General features: G+C 33.0%; 1 protein-coding gene across 1 annotated transcript in view; it reads right to left on the bottom strand.

Annotated features, from left to right (window-relative positions):
* Nucleotides 1-262: 262 nt before the first annotated feature.
* Nucleotides 263-14,899, bottom strand: part of ATPsynB (ATP synthase subunit b, mitochondrial) — a 67,898-nt gene continuing 53,261 nt past the window's right edge. The window contains exons 5-8 of the mRNA XM_076448348.1: nt 13,169-13,294; nt 7,357-7,434; nt 1,105-1,206; nt 263-518 (exon numbers count right to left, since the gene is read on the bottom strand). Of these exons, the coding sequence (XP_076304463.1) occupies nt 456-518; nt 1,105-1,206; nt 7,357-7,434; nt 13,169-13,294 (369 nt within the window). The 3' untranslated portion in view covers nt 263-455. The remainder of the gene's footprint in view (nt 519-1,104; nt 1,207-7,356; nt 7,435-13,168; nt 13,295-14,899) is intronic.

The following is a 14,899-nucleotide window of genomic DNA, read 5'->3' as shown; positions in this document are numbered from 1 at the left end:
GATATGTAGTGAACGTTTTTTATCAAAGATGCAAGTATGTAAACAAGGCTTTGTTTATAACACATACAATGTGTTACTGCAAGATATTTAAGATACTTTAAGGATAATACTTCATAATTTATTTAATATCAAACAATATTATTTCACATTTGTAATAATTATTAGTCATAGTTCAAATGCATCATAACTTTGTCCTGTTCCACTATTTGGATAAGATTGTAATTGTGTTAAACTATTAACAAAGGACAACAATATAACAATATAGGTTACCAAGAGTTTATTCTGTCAATTTGTGTAAGTAAGGCTGTAAGAATTGTCTCAATTTCCTTTTAATACCTCCCTAGAAAACAGTAAATTACTAAATAGTATTTACAAATTAACCAGTTTGTATAGTAAATAGTACTACAACACTATAATCTAATAATCAATCATGTTGTTTTTATAGTATACCAAGCTCAGAGAACACTGGCTGCCAATGACTTGAGGTCAGAAACACATTTCTGTAGGGCTTCTTTCTCCTGAAATAAGAGGGGCAGAGATAACTTGCCATGCTGGATAACACAAATTGCTTTTTTTTCACATAAAAGAGTGTGTTAAGAATTAAGTCAAACCTTCAAACATAATTAACAACAAAAACCTTCGAATTTAGGAAAATTACCTTCTAGAATAATTGTAGGACCTTTAAGCCTCTGGATACAAGTAGGTAAAAGTGTGCGAGTCATGGAAACTCCTCCAAGTTGTGGAAAATGTAAAATTACAGATAGTGCTATTTAAATCATTAATATATGAAAACTTCCTTCTAATTTTACCTTGATAAACTACAAATTGATTCATTCAATGTATTTAGCTATTTTATATATCAGTATGATGATATTGTTAATATGTGTAACCAGTGGTATTTACAATAATGTGACCAAGCATGCTCGCCATTTATACACTGTATTTTGTTATACATGTTTACCTTTTTCATCTTTCAAGTTTTATTTTTTGTCTGGAGTATAAGATTATACTGTTTTTAATATGTCCAGTTAGCACTGTTTATTATTAATTAATACATATAATTCATATATTTTATGAAAAAAAATCAAAACTATAAAAACTTACCTGCTGTGGTGTGATACCTTTGATAACACTGTCCACAATCCAGTTGACCATGTGCTTCTGTTCTAACGTTCGACGTGTATTCACCACTTGAACTTGATAATCCTTTATTTTCAACACACAATAAACTTTGTTTAATAGAATAAATATAATAAAGAAAGTGAAATGTACTAAACCCACATTATCTAAGTTTGTTACAACCAATAGTTTATTTTACATATCAAATTATGATTCACGTGTGTAGCAAGTGTTAATTTCAGGAATGCAGATACGTACGCCCCTCACTTTTCTCAACATATTTTTAGTCGTTCATAGTTTGTGATCAGTAATGCATGTTTAATATGAATACAATATGCCTAATTAGTTATATTAGTGATGAAATATAAATATGCCAATTTCTTTAACATTAAAAAAAAAATTGTTCCTTTCTAGTCCATTAGGAATGCTGGTTTTAGAAGAAAAATTTACAAAAAATTACCAAAAAGTGTATTTGGTCACTTACATTTTAACATTATATACTATAAGCTCTGCTTTAAACATATCTTTTAAGAGACAGAAAATGTAAATCTACAAATGATGTTTTAGCCATATGAACATACTTGGATAATAAAACTTAAAATTAGAAATAACCTACAGAATCATAAGGATCCCCAGCCAAACATATGACATTTAATTTTTTCAGATAATTCTTATGAAACAACAGGAAATTCAGAAAGTTGCTATTAGAGCTGGGCACTTAAATCAATAACCTAAAAGGAATGTACATTAAATAGTGTCTGTCATGTAAAAATAAAATAATGAACATTAATGGTTCTGATTATTATACATGTGATTATTCCAGCAATTCATCAATCAAAACTACCATTAAATCTATTAATAGCATGAAAATAATCAACTAATAAAAGCAGTGTCATCTGTGTATTTGTTACACAAGTTAGCACCAAATATGGGTGTATCAGATAGGAACAAGATGCAATATGAATGATTAGTCTCCTGTGGTCTTCAAACTTTTAAGTAACTTTCATGCTGAGAATTAGATGGGTAACTTGCTGTATCATAATTAATTTTTTAAATATTTCATGTATTACCACGTCGTTTAGATATTTAGTGATTGTTAGTATGCATTTCAATGTGATGTATTGGCTTATTCCTTCAAGTTGTTTATAGTGTTTTTCATTCAATATTTTATATTTTGTGTATGATCAGTGAAAAAAAGAGGCTAAAAGTAAGGACATGCAGCTAAATTAAAAAAAGCAGAGCACAGGGTAACTCAATGAAAGGATTGTACCTTCTGTATGATTAACATTAATTACATTAAACTATGTGTAACAAAATGACTCACTCTTTCCAAAGTTTGAGAAAAATCTACTTATGTATCACATGTGAAGTTTTAACGATATCTGAATAAAATATGTATTTGGGTTTGGCTAGAATTTTAGGATCATGTTTATTTCAAACAGTTTCATTACCATGCAGTGAAATATTCACTTGTATCATCTTTGAAAGATATTCATTGGTGTACAATTTTACATTAAAATGTGAATTCTTCTCAATTATGTACATGAATACTATTAAAAACATTACAATATGGAATTTTACTTTACATTAAAATACATAAGTATTAATATTAGATATTACTAATGTGTGAAAATATGTTGTTCATCACTTATCAAAGGATACAAAATCACTTGGAACTTTATGATAAATATACAAGATCACAATAAGTAAAATTAAGTTGTAAATCTCTCAGGAAACATGCAGCTCATGTTACACTACCAACCCATGAGCTACAACAAGTTGCTTGTGTGTATGCCTCATGAAACATTATTTATTTTACTTAATCTAATCTTAACTAATGTAAAAAGATCCACATTTTTTTCCATTTTAGTTACTTTTATAATTATATATAAAGAATAAACATCAAAAACAAGAAATAAAATACTTATCCTCTATTTTCTTGCAGTTAATTGTCAAAAAGAGTTAATGCTAAATTTTTATATTAATCAATGTATAGCACTTAATTTTTATTTAAATAATACACCAAACAATATAGACTAATAACATGCAAAAAATAGACAAATTTTCTTATCTCAAAAATTTTCTGGCTTTCTAACTCTGTGGACAAAAGTTACAAATTCATCTAAGCTAATCATTAACTTAGTGTTTTACATTCAAAATTTTATAAAACTAAAACCTTGTGTCATGCACAGTAAACGATACCTGTGTAGTAGGGTTAAAAACATTAATCACTACAATCAGTACCTCTCACTCTTCTTGTTTTCAAAATACACAGTTTCAGAGATTTTAACCTGTTTTCATATGATAACCTATTCCATCTTGTGTACCATTCCCCTAGCCCCCTAGGAACCCTTCCCAACAATTTAACATCTTTCTTAAGGTAGGGAGACCAGATCTAAACACAACACTCCAAATATGGCCTAAAAAGTCACCTGCAAAGTGAAACTATAATCTCTTTACATTTATATTTATGTATATCATGGTTCAAACTCTGGATCCTTTGATCCAAAACTCAACACCGTAACCATTAGTCTGTGCCCACCCCTGCTAGTGAAAGTTTGTTGGTTGGTTGATTTAATGTTTTATGGCACAAAGCAGTTAGGCTATCTGTGCCAAACGTCCGGTTAAAAGGTAAAAGAAAATTCATAAAAGGAAATTAAGGTAAAACAAAACAGCCCTAAAGGACTCCAAGTCTCTGTAGAAAAGAACGGGAAAGTGTCAAACCCACATGAACTCAGAACTGTCCATTAAAAATGTTTTTAATAAAAATGGGCAAATGGCCATGTGACATATATATATGGAGATCTTGCAAAATGCCATACCTCCATGTTGTATAATAAGCCTTCTAAATGTCAAAGAATATTGATACAAGATGTTGTCATTTGAGAAAGGCTTCTCTGACTGATGTTTCAAGTCGAATCAGGTGGTCCATGGTGGAGCGCTATTGTCGGAACCCACACTGGGTGGGCGAGAGGAGGCTGTTTGATTCGAGGAACCAAACAAGACAAGCATTACCCATCCTCTCTAAAGTCTTACAGAGACAGCTTGTCAAAGCATTTGGATGGTAGTATGAAGGAATCTTGGGATCTTTCCCAGACTTGGAGAAAGGCAGGACAATAGCCTGGCACCAGGCATCAGGAAAAACATTCTCCTGCCAGATCCAGATAAAAACAACCATAAACAACCATAGCAAGAGAAGCAGGAGATAGATGATGCAGCATCTCATAGTGTATATCATCTGGTCCAACTGATGTACTGCCAGACTGATGAGTTCGACTAGTGAAAAAGGATGAATATATTCATAGAGATTATCAGCTCGAAAAGAAAGAGGTGATTGCTCTGTCTGTCTCTTAATGGCTATGAAAGTGGAAAAAGAAGCAGAAGTGCTAGATACCCAACAAAAGCTTTCATTTAGAGTATCAGCAATGCTCTGGGTATCAGCCACTTCCTGGTCATCAGAGAGCAAGATCAAGAGGGGGACAGAATGATATTGCCCACTGACCTTTCAAATCTTGTCCCAAATGAATTTAGAACTAGTCGTAGAGGATATGCTGGTTCTGAACTTCATCCAAGAGTCCTTCTGGCTTTGATGTCTTACTCATCGAGCATGTGCATGGGCCTACTGGAAAGAGTGTGGGATATCTATGGAAAGTATCCCAGTTTCATTTTTGAGCCTTCTGTGCCATGTGGCAGGCAGGATTTTACCATGGACGTGAATATAGTGGAAAATGTGTAGAGGTTTTAGGAATACATTGAGCAGCTGCTTGTATAATACAGTCAGTTACTGCTGCCACACAGTCATCTATTGATGGCTTACAGACAATGGCAGAATGAAGTTCTGCAAGAGCAGTAAAAAAGGGCCAGTTTGCCTGGTCCAGCTTCCACCAGGGCATGCAGGTCAGGAGGCACTGACCACAGCCAGTCTCTCTCAAGATTATAGAAAAATGATCACTGCCTCTTAGAATATTGTCATCCCTCCATGAGAAATGAGAAAATAATGAAGGGGAGCAAATTGAGAGATCAATAGCAGTAAAAGACTGACTAAGCTCCTAGAAATAAGTAGAAGAACCAGTACTGAAAATAGAAAGGTTGTGATCAGAGAGCATATGCTGTACAGAGCAATCCCTTCTATCAATACCAGCACTTCCCGCAAGGGGATGATGTCCATTTAAGTCCCCCAGGATGAAAAAGGGAGACAGTACCTGTTTAGTGAGAGCATCAAAGTCTGATTAATCATATGTCTCTCCAGGCAACAGGTAGAGAGAATAAACAGTGATGGTATGACCCAAAGAAACACGGATGGTTATGGCCTCCAAGGGTGTGTCGAGTGGCAAAGACAGGGTGGGCACATGCTGATCAACAAACAGTGCCACCCATCCGTGCACTCTTCCATCACACAGGTTGTGATATCACAGGTATTATGGTGTTTGCCACTGCAACGAGCACACATCAAGGAACCACGACATGACGTCTTCAAGTGACCAAACTGTTGACACTTGAAACATTGGAGAGGGTTTCGAATGTATGGCCGTACTGTGCAATTAAGATAACCTGCCTTGATGGTGGCAGGCAGACGTGGGGACGTAAATGTCAAAAGGAGGACATTAGTCGGCACCATAATTCCATCTTTGCGAGTGGAGATACTCTTCACTGGAGAAACTTCTTGGGTGGAGAAACCAGCAAGAATCTCTAACTTTGGGATGTTCTTGAAATCCCTCTCAACAATAACTCCTCATGATGAATTCAAAGTAGCATGAGGTGTAACCTCAATAGGTATATTTGAATGCAACAGGAGTTCACTATGTTAATATGTGGATGTTTCCACCAATATGTCACCAGATCAAAGCTTTTTAACTGACTTTGGAGAGCCAGCAAGTCCCTCTAGTCTCTTCTGAATGAAAAAGGGAGACATTTGCCCTAAAGGATTGTCTGAAAGTGAGTGCAATATAAGAAAATGAGGTACAACAGGTGGTACACAGATGGTGAGGGTTGCTGCTCAGAATCTTGAAGATATGGTTGTTTACCTATGGACTTTTTTTTCACTATTTTATCAAGATTTTTATTTGAAGGATCTATAATAAAGAAAGGGAAATTTTAGTGCCCACTGATCCCACCCACCATGGAGCCCTACAAGGGGATGCACTACAATGCCAAACATGGACACTGCAGCAAAGCCAGGGTTTCGTGAGCACTATACCCAAACACCAGCATCAGATATAATGTCCACAACACCTGTTGAGAACATTCAACACTGGTACTTGGTTGACCCTAACCAGAATGGACTAGCCAACTGACCCAAGGAGGGTTACTCCAAGGCTGCCAGTCTACAGGAATTCAAGGCCAAAGTGGTGTGTTGGGATTGGACTCCTCAACCACCAGGATGCTCTTCTCCCCTTCATGGTTTGTCACGCACGGCAAACACGTGGGTGAATGTTTAGATCCCAGAAAAGGTAAACTGAAAAAACAGAACCTTCCCTGAGAGGTCCCCTCACCACGTACAGGAATCCAAACCGAGGGGCCAGTGAAAGAATAGGAAATACAATTTTACCTAGTAATCTGACAATGGTGTGAGATGACTAATTTATTACATGTTCAAAGGGAACTTGAACAATTTTCTTATCAGCTAATATTTGTTTTTCATTGTTCAGAGATCTTACTAGAGGGCTGTTTGCACTTTTCTACTGGCAATTTTGATACTTTGAAGAGGTTTACCACTTTTTTTTGGAAATAAAATATCCCATTAAATATTCAAACTTTATAGTGTGCACCTAGAAATTGTGCATACTGAAAGCTACCACCTCAGTAGTTGTTAGTTTTCATATAATTAGAATACATTCAGCTTTGCTTCCCAAGAAACTGATATGAGAGCATATGTTAATGATTATGAATAAAATGGTTTATAAAAAACCTTTTCTTAGTACTCTTAGAAATGGAATAATATTATCTATAAGTGTTTAAGTCTTGAAAGTGATTATACATAATCACATTTTCTTTTTCAAACCTACTATGAACATCTTATGCGCACATGATCTTTATACAGCTAGAATGGCATGAAATGTTTATTTGCCTTACTGTTTGAAATTAATGTGTTTTAATATTTAAGCACTTCACTTGTTGTAATTACTCACTTATAAATAGTTAGGGATTAGCAAGATAACAGCTAGAAAAAAGCAACAATGGTTCATCACATTACTGTAAACGGCATTATAATCTTTATCAGCGGTGATTACTAATTACCAATCGTTTCTTCACTTCTTCATACACTTGCATTAGTCGACATCTGTATTCACTTTCCAACTGCAGCTGCACATTCTCCTAAAACAAAACAAATAATTAAGAATGCAAAATTATCTAAAAGTATATTTTAAAAATTACTCACTGCCATGTTCAGTGATGTCCATAAAAAATTTAAATATATCAATATATTTTAATGAAATTATTCTTATCAAGCACATTATAATTCAATCTTTTATGTTAGCTCAGTTTTTATTCCTTGAAAACTAAAGTAATAAAGAAAATTGTAGTTTTTTTTTGTATAGAAATTTTAAGAAGTTTCTGTAATTTAGACACCTTCAAAGTACACCCTATCTAGTTTGTTTATGAGTAACTTGATTACATTCCAAGACATTTTGTCCCACAGTATAACCATCATATTGACAGTGGTTAAAGTGTTTCTGCCCATGCTAATGTTACATCACATGTAGGCACCTGCTGATGTGTTGACATAAATAAAAGATTAAGATTAAAAAAGGGAAGTAAAACATTAAAAATTAACATTAAGTGAAAATGTAATGACATGAAATTATACATATGATCCAAAGAACATATTTTAAGATTATTCAATAGAAATAACAGGTATGTACATATTTCCATTTCTAAATTTCTAACATTTCATTTCTTTGCACAATAAGTTGATGACAATAGCTAAAATTAGTATTTTTGTAGAGAAAAAACAGCAAATATAGTATAAACACTTACCTTACAAAAAACTTGATGTTCATTTAAGATGTTATAGATTATGAAAGTGAAATGTGAAAATTGTAATTTTATACTTAGCATATGGTTTTGAATAAACTGTGCATGCTTATTTTAGATTTAAATAGGTTACAAAAGCCCACAATAATTGTACTTTGTGTTGTGTTTTTAAGAGAATTACATAGATTAAATGTTTTTGGGAAATACTTTGTAAATAAAAATGAAAAAAAAAGAAAAGAAGTTAAAGCTATTTGTCACATGATGATAACATTGAGCCATCACATATTATATCTATTGTGATTAAAAAGTCTGCCCAAATAAAAAACATGTAAAAAATTCTTAGTTGAAAAGTTAGTAAACACAGACTTCTCTGAGAAAGGCCCTTCTAATGACGAGACTTGTAGCATTTGACTGAGAAATTTGTGAGAAAAGTTCTTGAACGACAAAACCAAGTTTATTATTTCTACAGATAGTGAAACCTGAACATTGGTTTACTTTTATATGAATAATGCATATCATATTTCTCAGCTCATACTTACATTTTTTTATTTTTATAAGGCTATAGTTTATAGCTACAGTACTTCAAAGTAAAGCTACAGTATTTATAAAGCAAGTTTATAAATATTGTGTGTAAGTTTGTTAAATTAAATAAGGATCTAGCATTCACACAAGAAACAAAATAACAGAGTTGATGGAGAGAGACACTACTGAAAGTGTTTCAAAGAAATAGCAGTTGTCAATGCAGAATTTTGTACACACTTAAAATTAAAAAAAAAAAGTGGTAAGATTTAAAGTAAGATAATAGCAAACATTTAGGATATTAAAACAATAGTGTGCATTTTCAAACCCACTTGTAAAATTAAAGTTTCACAATGTTATTTATCCACAATTTCAATGCACACTAAGATTACAATAAGCTAGTGGGTTTTGAACTGATTTAGCCCTTTCTTATTTTCAAATAATTAACATCAAATTTGATTATTAGATATTAACAAGCCTTCTAAGTTAAATTTAGAAGCTAAAAATTGCAATTCATTTTTAATGACTTACTTATGATCAAGTTGATGGTTTAGTATGGGATCAAAAACTTGCACCTGCTGTAACTGATTTATAATGAAAAATAATAGTTAGAGAAAGAACAATGGAAGGTGAATCACAGGCAAACTAAATTGTTTACTAGTCTTCATATTTCGTACAATAATCACAATGTAAGTGCTCAACTTCAGCAAACAGTTAATATTTTGTGCAACCCCCTTTTGCATTAATAACTGTAGATAGTTTGAGGCATTGTTGCAATATATTTATTTAGTGTCCTTTGAGGATTTACTCCAGATATTTCTAAAACACTCCCATGGAGTTTCTCTGGATGTAACTTTTGTCAAGTTTTTGATCTATCACATTCCAGATTTGTTAAATAGTGTTGTGACTGAGGCTCTGTGGAGAGATTGTATCATTTAAATGACTCCATCAGTTTCTTTCTTAGGTAAGTAATTTATGCAATGGTTTGATATGTGTTTGGGACTGTCATCTTCTTGGTAGTAAAATCTTTCACAAATATTACACAAACCATTGTGTCTTACCATGATGGTTTAATACCTGATGGTACTTACACTGGTCCATTATTCCATCTATTATGCAAACATCTTCTACTACCTCTGCAGAAAAACACCCTGAAACCAAACTGCCTCTCCATGCTTCTTCCATGACACCCCTTTCCAATTATCGCTAGTTCAGTTTTTGTACTTTTTAGCACATTTCAACCTCTTGACAGTATTTGGAAATTGAAGTAAAGGTTTATTAACTGCTATGTGACTATATATTCCATTCTATTTCAGTATTTGTAATACTGTATATCTGAAAATTTTTCTCTCATTGCTCAAATGTATTACAGACATGAAGCTGGATCTATCAGAACTAATATGTGTATCACAATTGATGGAGTGCCAAGAATGGTTGGAGAAACAAAAAAGTCTGAAAAATGCACTGCATAATCCACCAGGAAGCATTGTGTGCTAATCTGAAGGACATGACAGATATAGTGGTGAGAGTAATAAACCTGATCTTGTCTTGCTGATTGATCCATGGTCAGTTTCAACAACTTTTATTGGAAACAGAGACTCAGTATGTGGACCTGCTATACTTCTGCAATATTTGCTGACTTAGTCGAGGCGCAATGTCAGTAAGAGTATACACACTGTGGGAAGAGATAGCTACATTCCTTAAAAGTAAAAATGTGAATGCCTCAGAATTTCACAATCCCAAATGCTTTAAGTCTAGCATTTCTGGGAAATTTAACATCTCATTTATACAACCTGAACTTGCAGCTTCAGGGAAGAAGTTGCTGATACATGAGATGTGTGGATACATTGTTGCCTTCGAAGCAAATCTACAACTGTGGGAATGCCAGCTTGAGAAATCAAATTATGCTAATTTCCCTAAACTTTAGGAGACCAAACCAACAGATGCCAACATATTTGTGACTGTTATACATGACTTGAGAACTGGGTTTTCTTTCTGTTTCATTGATATTTGTTCACACACAAGTGATTTCAGGCTACTTGCCACATCATTTGATGTCAAAGTAGGCACCATACCAGAAAATGTTCAAATGGAACTTACAGAGATGCAGTGCAGTGATCTATTAAGATCTAAATTTATACAGAAGGCATATCTCTACTAGAGTTCTACAAAAAATATCTTTTTGAATCTGGGATTTATACTAACTTGATAGATCACGGGACAGAAATAGCATCAAGGCTTACAGTACTTATATGTGCGAACAACTTTTCTCAAAAATGAAATATACAAAAAGCATTTAGATGATGTCTTGCATCTGGCCTTATTCAGCCTGTTGCCTAATATTGAGAGAATTGAGTGACAAACAGCATCAAGTCTCACACTAATTGCTGTGTCTTTTACTTTAGTATTACTTAAATAAAATATTATTCAGAGTTCATTGTGTTTTATTATTACCTTCATTTATTAGCTATAGAGATGAATGTGGCCCTCTATATCTGCTCACAGGCATGGATAGCCTCTGACTCTTGTGCAGAAAAAGATTGCTGACCCCTGCAGTAGATGAAACAATGGTGCCATGGCAAGGTCATCTAGTGTTTTGTCAATATAATCCTGGGAAGACAAATAAATATGGTTTGAAAGTGTATCAAATATGTGATCTCCAAGGATACTCCTATATCAGCACTGTTTTTGCTGGTAAAGATGATACACAGCAACAACAAGGGTCTCTCTTAGGTGGATTCACCCATGCAACTCAAATAGCCCTTGATCTTGCTAAAGACTATCTAGATGCAGGGAGAACAATCTCTACAGATAATTTCTATACATGAATTGATTTACCAAAGGAGCTTTTAAAGTATCAAACCCACTTTGTGGGAACATTGTGAGTAAACAGAAAAGGCAATCCCAAGGAAATTATAAGTGCAAAACTAAAGAAGGGAGAAACTGTAGGTCATCAGCAAGATGAAGGAATTGTGATTGCAAAATGGAAAGACAAATGTGATGCTCATGTTGTCAGAGAAGCATGATCTGAGCTTCAAGGAAACTGTATGGAGAAGCAATGACATGGATGACACAAAATCAGAAATGGTTCTCAATTACAATATCATAAAACAAGGAATAGACATATTTGGTCAAATGTCCAGTTATTTCTTGCCACTTAGTATGTAGATTAGAAGGTATCATGAAATTGCCTTTGAGTTTTTGCTAAACACAGCAGTGGTAAATGCTTTGGTATTCTTCAATAAAGCATAAAAAACTACAAATGCATGAGTTTTGAAAATCAATCATTGAATCACTGTGTCAAGTAAATGTTCAAGCAGCAGTAACAACAAGGACAACAGCAGGAAGAGTTAACAAATGGCACATTATGAAGACCTGCTCTGAAAGAGACAAGTAACAGAATAATTCATAAAAGATGCATCACTGCTACAATGAAATAAGACGACTGCAAAAGAAGCCCTGCTCTATGCATCACTTGTTTCAATAAAATACATAAAATTCTATTCATTATTTCTGTCTTCATGGCAAAATGATTTGTTTTCTACTCTCTTTTGGAAACAGTATGTTGGAAAATTTACTTGACATTTCACTTTAAAAATTTTTTACGTTTTTTTTACATTCACCATGTCAAAAAAAAAAGAAAACAATTCTGTTGCAAAATTAATTTTTTTTGTATCCAGTTATGTCTAAAGGTTATTTGCTAAGTCTATTTTTATATACCATATACAACTATCAGGTTAATTTCTCCTCATGTCCCAACCAATAAGTGGCCTTTTAAAAAGGAAATAGAACAAAACTCACTGGTGGGTCATGTGGGAGCCAATATGTTAAAAAAATCTAATGTAATGTTATTTTCAGACACAATTTATTCAAAAAATTCAAATTAGATTCATATTTTAAAAATGCGATTCACAATGTGAAGTCAACCTTTCTTTACCAATTCACTTGTTTTTACTAAATAATGCAACTTGTAGAATCTAACACAATTATTATCTTCTTGTATAAAAGAATATGCTTGAATAAAATCAAGAAAGGCATCACGTATTATTCAATTTGTTCTGACAAAATGTAGTGTTATCACTAAAGCTGACAGTTTCATTGCTGTTAGTGGTACGGGTGGATAATAGCAGCAATTATATTTTTTTAGACTCATGATGAACATTTGAAGCCAGTATGGAAACCAGCACAACCTGAATTATTGACTTACATTCAAACTACGTTTTGATATTCTAGTTTGTTTTTTTCATATTTGTTAAACAAAAGAACAGACTAAAGATTCTATTTATATACTAGCAAAAAATGAGTTAATTTTGAGAAGTACTTGAGAATGATCAAGAATAAACAGACAGCACTTTTACCTGAAAATCAAAAATATTTATCATTTTGTTTAAAACATTGGGTGAGTTAAAGCCAAAAACAGCTCTTTTGAGCTAAACTTTACAAAAGAATCTTAACATTTCACAATCAGGGCAAATAAGAGAATTAAATGAAATTTTGTTTTACTTATTTTTTTATATTCATGAATTATAACAAGTGTATAAATTACAATACTTACTCTCTTAGCATCAAACAAAATTTTTTGTCCTTCCAGTCTCCATTGCTCCTTCTTTTCTTCAGCTATTGCATCCTCCAGAGTTTTCACTGATAAATTTTTGTATTCATTCCACATTCCTTCGTATTCCTATAAAAGATTTATGTTATTAAAAACAGAAATTACTATGGAATTCATTGTGAAGTCAACCCTGAGGTTTACAAACAACAAAATTAAAATAGGAAATCTAAATAGCTGTAAAATATTTTTGAATATCAACATTACATACACTACTTTATTTAACTCCAGTCCTGAACACCTTTATAAAGCACACCTATTAACAATAAATTGAAGATGTCACTGAAGAATAAGTATATGTTCATGGTTCACAATTAGTGGGGACTCAGGAGCCAATGGCTCTCAAAAATGCTGGCACACCTGTGAAAAAGTCTGCTGAAGAGCAGCCCACATGGCCCTTTACAGTAAAAAGAGCCATAAGAAGTTTAACTTCACACAAGTTGATCTAAATGTTTCTTAACCCTGTAGAACTTGACAAATCATAAATGGACCTTCCCATATTTAGAAATATTCATCATTAATGTACTATCTATAAATGTTATCACTATGAATGCTCATGTATTCAGAGTTAACATCCTTTCTTTAATAAGAAAGCCATAACTTTGTCCAGCATTCAGACTTTTTGTATCAGAGTAACAGAATTGATACATAAAATTTAAAATAGTTATTATTTAAACTTTTAAGATGACTACTCTTTTTAACCATAATGTTAATCTTTTACATTTTATGAATGACACCAAACTTGCATCAAAGCTCACATATTTAAAAGATGTACACACAGGTTCTTTTCTGTTACCACTTTCCAAAAACAGCCAAGTAAAAATTGCAAATTTGCAATTTTTTTTTGAGAATCTACTTTACTATATGTACATAATTTGTAAATGTATGCGTATTAGGGCAAACACCTTTCAGTCTAATTATGTTGACTGCACTAGCCAAAAATGAAAAAAAAAACAAAAAACAAACACAACATCACTATTTTACCGATGAAGTCACAATTGGCCAGATTCCCATTGCTGGTTATATACAGTAAAGTTGATGATGCCATTGTGCAGTACTGTTTAAAATTTCACATTACAAAACTGTAATGACTACAGAGTATGTATTTTGAAGCTTCATCAGATTTGAAATGGTTGAAGTTATCAATATTTTCCATTTTGGGAGCTGACCTTGTTACTGGCGCATGACTACTAGATAAAGATATGTAACAATTGTGAGACAAAGAACTTGTTGAAGTTCATTGCCTAAATTAATAATTCACTTCAACTGTACAATAAATAAACTTAGTATTCTAAAAAAGTTTGAACTTTGAAGTTAAAAGTTCAAAGGAGGTATATTTCAATCTACACTTTGATCAATGTGTAGTATTGGGTTATACTAGATTGTTTCAGAGAATTCCTTTCCTCATCAGTAACTCTGAACAGAAGTTAACCAAAGAAGGACAAGCTGAACCTATACCACAGTGAAAAGTATCAAAAGTTTGATGCTTAACTTCAGCAATATGCTTGAAGACTTTTGCTACCACTATACATTTTAAACTTAACCACTTTTTCATCCAAAGGAAGTACTCCAATCAAAGGTTTGATACAGTTAAAGTATATTCACCCTGATCGGTGAAGTTGTGCTACCTGTGGTCCCTCAGACAAAGTTCTTGAGGCTTATATTTGACTGTAAGCT

Source organism: Tachypleus tridentatus, chromosome 8 (genome assembly GCF_004210375.1).
Source record: "Tachypleus tridentatus isolate NWPU-2018 chromosome 8, ASM421037v1, whole genome shotgun sequence".
Taxonomy (NCBI): domain Eukaryota; kingdom Metazoa; phylum Arthropoda; class Merostomata; order Xiphosura; family Limulidae; genus Tachypleus; species Tachypleus tridentatus.
The sequence above is the reverse complement of the archived record's forward strand: the minus strand, read 5'-3'. Positions and strand labels throughout refer to the sequence as shown.